Source organism: Homarus americanus, unplaced genomic scaffold (genome assembly GCF_018991925.1).
Source record: "Homarus americanus isolate GMGI-L3 unplaced genomic scaffold, GMGI_Hamer_2.0 scaffold34360, whole genome shotgun sequence".
NCBI classification, from domain to species: Eukaryota; Metazoa; Arthropoda; class Malacostraca; order Decapoda; family Nephropidae; genus Homarus; species Homarus americanus.
In genome coordinates, this window is record NW_024739403.1 from 10,948,994 (window position 1) to 10,958,329 (window position 9,336).

Here is a 9,336-nt window from a genome sequence, read left to right on the forward strand (position 1 = left end):
TAAGACGCGTGAGTCTGTAGTGGATTTCTCCCCTACAAAACACTGTCGTCGCTGAGTAGCCAACCCCACCAATTTCAGGGCCCTGCGGGTCTAGGTCAACCAGCGCCGCCATATCACGGAGCGGGGGTCAACTACTAAGCTTTCACGCCAACCCCTTTCGCTATTTAAGGACCTGACCTCATGGTGATCTGTCTCTTTTCACCTACACCAACCAGCCAGCAACACACCTCTCCGCTGCTGCCTGGCGGCCCTGCCCTGCCGGCGAGCATGGCGACCCATGTCCTTCTCTGACATCCTCACCAACCAACTCTCTACATCACGCTTATAACCATGCTGTCTTCCCAGCACCAAGCTGCATTGTACATCCAATACAACATGTATACAGAGAGCACATTGTGAGTTTTTTCTCCATTCCATCCTGGGAGTGTGAAAACAAAACAATTCCCCATCCCCACAATGGTTACTCCCGGAGATCTGCACCAATACAGGATGGAGGAGAAACAGATCACGCTCCCAGTCTTCTCAAGCAACATGGAAGACTGGCTTATCCACTCAGAAGCAGCTCACATCGGCTCTACAGCTACTGCTATGTCTCTCTACATCGCAGGTTAGACACTCCCTAGAGCAGCTCTGCTAAGCAGACAGTCGCCTCTGACCCCAGCACACCCATCCTGCCTTCAGACGGCCGACCCACCCAGCAGTAACCCCCTGCCGGCCCCCTGACGCGGCCCCTGTTCCTGAGTGTGACCCACACACCCCTATTCTCCCCAGGTACTACCTGCTATCGTCCTGCACCCGTTGCTGTCAAATCCAGCTGCTGTCACGAGCCCTCATCCGCTTCTTGCTGACGCAGTCCCTGCTCCTGACCCAGGCCCACACACCCCCAACAGGCGCATCTGACGACTCTTGTACCTGCCGTGAGGGAAGAACAAAAAATTCATCGCCTCCCACACACCCATTTTCTCCTCTCTTTTACTCTACACAGATATTGTGTATCTAGACAGTTGTCCCCAGCGACCGGCTCCATCCACGCCACGCTGTTGTCTCACATGAGGCATGCACCGCCCGTTCTGCCCTCACATGTGCTGGTGCAACCCCTGCAGACAACAAGTCTCCCCACACACCGCTTGCAGGGAAGGGGAGTATTGTAATGGATTTCTCCCCTACAAACGCTATTTGTCGCTGAGTAGCCGACCCCACCACTCCACAGTGGCCTCGTGGTCTAGGGTCAACCAGCGCCGCCATGCCATCACGGGAGCGGGATCAACCACTGCCACGCCTACCCCCCCGCTATTTAAGACCTGACCTCGTGGTGATTGCCTTTCTACTTTCTATACACCAACCAGCCAGCAACACCTCCCCTCCTCCTCCGGGCCTGCCTGGCGGTCCTCTGCTCCCGCTGGCGAGCATGGCGACCCACAAGCTGTCCTCCTCTGAGCACCTCACCAACCAGCTCTCTACATCACGATTGTAACTTATGCTTGCCTTCTCAGCACCAAGCTGCATTGTACATCCAATACAACATGTATACAGAGAGCACATTGTGAGTTTCCCTTTCTCCAACTCCATCCTGAGGTGAACCAAACCCCATACCCCACAAGTCCTCTGTTTTCCATTTTTCTGACCTCCTTGAAACCAAACTCTCTACAAAGTAAATCTGCAGGTTTTACAGTCAGGTGAGCAGTGGTGGGCACGGTTCAGCTAATCCGCTAACCGCTAATTAGCGAAGCTAACTTTCTCGTTAGCAGATTAGCGTTTTCGCTAACTTTGGAAACCATTAGCGGACCAATTAGCTACCGCTAAATTTAGTTCCCCTAACTTTAAGTCAGCTAACAAAATATATACATGTTTGTTCCTGTCTGTTGTAAGCGTGTGACGCCGCGACGCTGTCTCCAACAGCCAGTCAGGCACGCTTGGCTGACTGGTGTTAGTACGTGTAAACGTGACAAGACATGACTTTTTTTTTACATTAAATAAAGACGGTCAGTGTATGTGGAGAGAATCATAGAATATAATTATAAACTAATGTATATTTTCATTTCTCATTTATTTGTTAATTTAATTAGGATTTTTTTGTGTCAATATATTTGGTTATGCTAAGTACTGCATAAGTTCATAACCAGGATGTCATCCAAGGTGTGCGCCAAACAAAATTTTCTAAAAACTTACTTTTCATTAAAGTTTAGAGTTTTCTGTTTATTTACATGACTAAGACCAACAATAAATTATTTAAAAAGGCACTGGTATAATGACTAAGACCAACAATAAGTTATATAAAAATGCACTGGTATAATGTGTATGTGGTTGGTATTGCATATTTACATGAATAATGAATAAGGCCGATAGGATGTATGAGAATGCAAATTAATTATTTGTGAAATTGTGTACAGTGTTCTCCTTGATAAGTTGATCGTCATCTGATTTTGGCATGATCCTATTTGCTACCTATGCGATACAGTACTATAGTTTTTGGATTCGTTTAATACTTTCTGTCTTTTCGTACGGTAAATAAAGATGATAAAGTGTATGTTGACACTTGAATGTAAACTAATGTTTAATTTCATTTGTTCATTTAATTATTTGTGTACACCTTGATCATCATCTGATCTTGGCATGCTATACCTTTTTGGAAAGCTCTATGTCTAAGCTACAAGACTACATATGAAAATTTAAGCTCTCTAGGTCTGTTTTTAAGGGTTTTAGAGCCCCCCCACTCCAAATAAAAAACGAAGCTAAATTCACATAATAAAAGTTAGCGGTTAGCGTTAGCTTCCGCTAATTTTTTTTAGCTGTTTAGCGGTTTAACGTTAGCGAAGTTAGCTTTTTAGTTCGCAGATTAGCGGTTAGCAAAGCTAACTTTTCGTTTAGCTGTGCCCACCACTGAATATGAGTACACAGTATGAGGGCCAAGTAACATAATTATGAGAACTTCGCAATCACCTCTTAGGTGAGTAGTACGACAAAATAAGAAAGGTGGGTTTAATCGGCGCTCGTGCGAAACCCTTAAAAACAAACAAACCAAGTGTTTACTTATCTTGATCAATCTTATTGTTTGCTACTGCTGCTTCCTGATAATTGGTACCTCTTGGTATGGACCAGTGCAACAAAGTTTGGCACTAACGACTGAGCTGTAGCAATCTTCAGTATTGAATTAAGTTGAGACCGAAGCCGAGACTTGTTCAAGTTCATCACAGAAAAGAGTTGTTCACAGACATATGTACTTCTGAACATTGACATAATCTTTGAGGCAAAACAATAAGCAGTTGAACTGTCTGTTGTTGAGACCTCGCGCGCGTATGACATTATCCATCTTTAATGTTTTACTACACAACACTTCTTTATGTATAATGCAATGCACATTATAAATTTGATGGTTCGGGTTCACAGCTATTAGTTTTTCCTTTAATTTTGTTGCCACGCCAGCTTTTCTACCCACCATTTGCGGTGCTCCATCTGTAGCTAGACTCACAGACTCACAGTTTGTGCCCAGTCAACACCTAATTTATCTATTGCCCCTACCAAACCCACAAAGATGTCATCACCTGTTGTTGTTCCTTTCATTGGTACCAGTTTCACAAATTCTTCTGTTACCTGCATATTTTCATCCACACCACGTATAAAAGCTGCAAGTTGTGCTACATCATTTACATCGGTACTTTCATCAATTGCAACTGAAAATGCAGTAAAGGACTAAACATTGTCTTTAAGTTAACTGTTAATATTCTCAGATAATTCACTAATTCCATCTGCAACTGTATTTCTTGAGAGACTTATGTTTGCAAATGCTTGACTCGTACAGTGGCACGCTTACAACCACAATTAACCGTTAAAACCATCTCTAGTCTTATTGTTTTTCATTGGTGATGTTGATTGAGTATTTTGTTCTAGGAAACAGCAGACTATTTTATTCAGCTGAGGGATACACTCATTATTTAGTTTTAGCTCCTCAAGGTAAGGCTGGAGCAGCAAATGGGCCGCGGGCCGCATGCAAGAGTGTGTCGGGCCGCATGTTTGACACTCCTGGTATAGAGCTTTGAGAGAGGTGGTCGAGTGGAGAGTGGGGCGGGGGCGCCGGTGGTAGAGCGGTACCGCTCTTGCCTCGCAAGATGTCACGGGTTCGATTTCCTGGCCGTCGAAAAGTTGTGTGGACATTCTTCCTAGCCTCCCTTGGTCCCTGTTCACCTAGCAGTAAGTAGGTACCTGTTGTAAATCGAAAAGTTGCGAATTCGTATTCAGGGAAAGTTGTTGGAGCTTCTAATATTTGTAACTTACACAATCCGGAGGAGTAGTGACCCGAGGATCACACACCCAACACAGACAAAAACCCAATACGTGCGCTGTGCGCTAACCAAATAAATGCAGTCGTGTAAAGCCAGGCTCTATCTCTCCCACTACAATTCCTTTCCTAACCCCCTGCTTCTTCCCCTGTCATCTTCCACGCTCTGACTTTCGCTACCAGCAACTTTTTGGAGCTTCTACTACTACTTGTAGAGTGGAGCCTTGCTACGAATACTTTGACATTTCAAGCTCAAAAACTCAAAACTCTTCCTCCAACTCGCTCAATTCCTCTTTGACATAGCTCAAAGACTTTACCTTCACCTTTCTCCAAACAACTCTACAACTAACTGCATTCCGTTTTCCCCTTCCTTGTCTTTCTTTGAGTGAGTGGTGCCCGTGCCTCCGCCCACATGCGCTTCTCTGCTTGCGCCGCCACCGTGGCTCTAGACGACAACCAAACCACCCACGCTTGGCCCGTTGCCAGCCCGATCCTACTCCCGCCCCCCCCCCTCGACCTCTTCCTGGCGAGGAGTTGCAGCACCACCCACCCATCTGGGCACATTGCCTACCCCCTCACGCAAGTGGTGTTTAAGCCACTGCACCTTTCCTCTCCTTCTAAAACTCACTTAAATCCTCCCTTTATCCTTCCCCTGAACCTCCTTCCTCCCTGTCACTAGCCTGTAAGTTAAGTCAAGTCAAGAGTGGAAGGAACGAGAAAAAGAGGAATAACAAGGCCTACATGGCTCCGAACTATAAGAAGGGAGACAGAGGACCAGTTGAATATAACCATTGAAAGGGCTCAAGATCGAAATAGCTGGCACGAGTATGTGGAGGCCCTTTGCGTCGCACGGCGTTGGAGGCGGTAACGAGATTTCCTGCCCGTACTCAGTGGCGTACTAAGGGGGGGGGGCGGTCCTCCCCGGGTGACAGCCAGAGGGAGGTGCCATGAGGCTCATAAATAAATAAATATCTGTCTTCTGTAGCCTTTTTTTTTTGACAAAATCTAAGTACAACTAAGAGTTATCAGTGCGAAAATTTAGTCATTCAATTTAATTGCCCCTTCATCCATCTCATTTTCAAATAAACAAAGGCAATTTCCTGGAACTGGTGGAGTTACTATCAAACTATGATCCTGTTTTGAAAGAACATCTTTTGGAGGTTAAGCATGCTATTCCATCTCAGACATCTGGAAGGAGAGTGAGCTCTTATTTGTCACCAAATATTCAGAATGAATTCATCTGTCTTCTAGGAAATAATGTTAAGGAAAAAAAATTGGCTGACATCAAGAAGGCCAAGTATTTTGGAATTCTTTTTGACAGTACACCTGATATTTCTCATACAGATGAGATGTCCGAAGTGATTAGATATGTTCATATTGAAGGTGATTCTGTTGAAGTAAGGGAATCTTTCTTGGGTTTCTTTCCTATTGCTGGAAAAACTGCAAATGAGCTCACAAACGATATCCTGAGTAATTTGGAGATTGATGGACTGGACATTAACTTTTGCCGCATTCAAGGATATGATAATGCTGCAACTATGGCTGGTATTCTTGGAGGTGTTCAGAAGAAAATCAAAGAAATAAATCCAAAGGTTTTGTTTGTGCCTTGTGTCACGTGCCTGAGCGCTCGGGAACTCTCATAGCGTGAGGCATATGTTCACGCCTACATTTCATACAAGCTATTAACTTATTAATTGTACTTATTATATTATTATTGTTCTTAGTTACTTAGGTTAATTGTATATTTATGTATGTTATTAATATGCATCATTGTCTTACTCTGTTAAGTCAACTCAAGAGTAGTATTAATTAATTATCTTCCCTTTTGTGACTTACTTATTTCAACTTGTTCATACTTATTCAAGTACATTTAGTTGAGTAGGTTTTTTGTGGGGATAATTATTGCCGTGTTCCCTATTTGTTCCTTTATTTGTTAATAACTTGGGGTAGGTTTCACTCCCCAAGTATAAAGGGTAGTGGGATCGCGACACTTGTGCCAATCATTCCTTGAACCTTTGTGGGGTACACTCTTTTGGAACCAATCCTTTATGTGGAACATTCTTTGGAACTTTAGATAAACTTCATTGCTTTTTTTAACTTTCAACTCACCGATGGGAAGTGCTGAAAGAAAATATGAACCTGACAGTCAAAAGACTTTCTCAGACTAGATGGAGTGCACATCATGATGCTGTAAAGCCTCTCAAGAAACAATTTGAGAAGCTGATCATAGCCCTGGAAACATTGACAGATCAAAGAGAAAATGTTGACACAAGAGGATCAGCTGAAGTTTTGCTTAAAGCTGTATGTGATTTTTATTTTTTGGGTTATCTTTCTTTTTGGTGTGATGTACTGGAAGAAGTGAATCTCACACAGAAGTATTTGCAAACGGAAGGAATAAGTCTTGAAAAGTGCACTGTAAAGCTCAATGGTTTGAAATTGTTTCTTCGAGGTCAGCAGAATGAAATTGTGGAGAGAGCGATTCAATATGCAACTACACAATGTGAAGAAATGGGTATCTCCATGGAAACAAGAGGGAGGATAAGACGTAAGAAAATGATGCCAGGAGAGATGGCTAGGGATGCTGGACTGACAATGCAAGAGGAAATGAGGAGATCAATGTTTGAATGCTTAGATCGATTTAGTCTAGAATTGGATGCTCGTTCAGAGGCCATGGATAACATCTTGTCAACATTTGCAGCTATTCAGCCAAGCTACTTGCTTTCTGCAAAAGAAAAACAACTTCAGGGGATTATTTCAAATTCAAGCATGACCAAGATTTTTAATTAAATTTCTGATGAGGATGTCATGGTAGAAATTATGCGACTTCGCAGACACACGGAGGCTGCCAAAATCACACCTGAAGAAGAAAATAAATGGACAGTCTTGCAGTTCCTGAAGTTTATTGTCAAATGGGACCTTTGTGAAACCTTGCCAAACTTGTCATTGTGCCTGAGATTCTTTTTCACAATAAGTGTGTCTGTTGCATCATGTGAAAGAAGTTTCTCTAAACTGAAACTCATCAAGAATTATCTTCGTTCTAGCATGACTCAGGCAAGATTGAACAGCCTAGCTATGATTTCTATCGAAAATGAATGTGCTAAGACAGTTAATTTTGATGGAATAATTGGTAAGTTTGCTGAAGCTAAGTCACGAACGATGAGGCTGTAAAACTTAGATATATATATATATATATATATATATATATATATATATATATATATATATATATATATATATATATATATATATATATATATATATATATATATATATATATATATATATATATATATATTTGCGTTAGGTGGAAGTATACCGCTTGTATCTCGTGGTTTCCTATGTTTTTAGAACAATCTAGTGCTATTGGTCAAGTTTCTGATAAAAGTGAGTTGAAGAAGGCTGCGCCCTTCTCATTGTGTAATACTTTATTTAATGTGTAACTTGTAGTAGTTATATACAGTATGGTTTCTGTACTTTGTATATTTGAATTACTTGTATGTGCTTTGTTGTATCGTGTAAATTTTGTTGAAATTAGGAAACACATTTGTTTATATATACTGTAGATTTCCTAAATATCAACCACATTTAGAAACCTGCTTTTTATTTACGAATATTACACTTAATGTAAGCTACATTATACTTGAGTAATAAATTTCTTTTTTCCATATTAATAGAAGGAAACTAAAACATTTATAATATTTACTATGTATAATCCAAAATTTCTAAAAAGTATAATTATTTTTTTTTATCATTCGTCTCAGTATAGGAAGAGTAAGGGGGCAAAGGAATGCCCTGCCCTGGGTGCCCAGTTCTAGGGACGATTGTGTATTTTACTTTTACTCAGTGGTGGGCACGGTTCCGATAATCTGCTAACCGCTAATTAGCGAAGCTAACTTTCTCGTAAGCAGATTAGCGTTTTCCCTAACTTTGGAAACCATTAGCGGACCAATTAGCTTTCGCTAAATTTAGTTCCGCTAACAAAATTTATACATGTTTGTTCCTGTCTGTTGTAAGCGTATGACGCCGCGACGCTGTCTCCAACAGCCAGTCAGGCACGCTTGGCTGACTGATGTTAGTACGTGTAAACGTGACAAGACATGACTTTTTTTTTACAGTAAATAAAGACTGTCAGTGTATGTTGAAAGAATCATAAAATGTAATTGTAAACTAATGTATAATTTAATTTCTCATTTATTTGTTAATTTAATTAGGATTTTTTGTGTCAATATATTTAGTTATGCTAAGTACTGCATAAGTTCATAACCAGGATGTCATCCAAGGTGTGCGCAAAACAAAATTTTCTAAAAACATACTTTTCATTAAAGTTTAGAGTTTTCTGTTTATTTACATGACTAAGACCAACAATAAGTTATATAATAATGCACTAGTATAATGTGTATGCGGTTGGTATTGCATATTTACATGAATAATGAATAAGGCCGATAGGTTGTATGAGAATGCAAATTAATTATTTGTGAAATTGTGTACAGTGTTCATCTTGATAAGTTGATCATCATCTGATCTTGGCATGATCCTATTTGCTACCTATGCTATACAGTACTATAGTTTTTGGATTCGTTTAATACTTTCTGTCTTTTCGTACGGTAAATAAAGATTATAAAGCTTATGTTGAAACTTGAATGTAAACTAATGTTTAATTTCATTTGTTCATTTAATTATTGGTGTACACCTTGATCATCATGTAGTCTTGGCATGCTATACCTTTTTGGAAAGCTCTATGTCTAAGCTACAAGACAACATATGAAAATTTCAGCTCTCTAGGTCTGTTTTTAAGGGTTTTAGAGGCCCCCCCCCAAAAAAAAAAGAAGCTAAATTCATATAATAAAAGTTAGCATTAGCTTCCGCTATTTTTTAGCTGTTTAGCGGTTTAGCGTTAGCGAAGTTAACTTTTTGGTTAGCATATTAGCTGTTAGCAAAGCTAACTTTTCGTTTAGTTGTGCCCACCACTGCTTTTACTGTATATTTATTCATCTCTGGAAGGAAGGGGGTGCCAGTGGATAGGTCCGCCCCGGGTGCCAAATACTCTAGGAACGCCCCTG

General features: G+C 40.9%; 1 protein-coding gene across 1 annotated transcript; it reads left to right on the top strand.

Moving 5' to 3' along the window:
• Positions 1 to 531: 531 nt before the first annotated feature.
• Positions 532 to 7,063, top strand: LOC121874648. The gene is made up of 3 exons (XM_042378876.1): positions 532 to 607; positions 5,621 to 5,821; positions 6,396 to 7,063. Exons 1-3 carry the CDS (start codon positions 532 to 534, stop codon positions 7,061 to 7,063), a joined length of 945 nt encoding a protein of 314 aa, XP_042234810.1.
• The last annotated feature ends 2,273 nt before the right edge of the window (positions 7,064 to 9,336 follow it).

Excerpts from the sequence above, each read along its gene's own strand:
- LOC121874648 (XM_042378876.1), top strand. The coding sequence starts at position 532 with ATGGAAGACTGGCTTATCCACTCAGAAGCAGCTCACATCGGCTCTACA. Across the intron at positions 608-5,620 it reads TATGTCTCTCTACATCGCAG|ATGAGATGTCCGAAGTGATT; the intron begins GTTAGACACTCC and ends TTTCTCATACAG. Across the intron at positions 5,822-6,395 it reads TAATGCTGCAACTATGGCTG|TGCTGAAAGAAAATATGAAC; the intron begins GTATTCTTGGAG and ends ACCGATGGGAAG.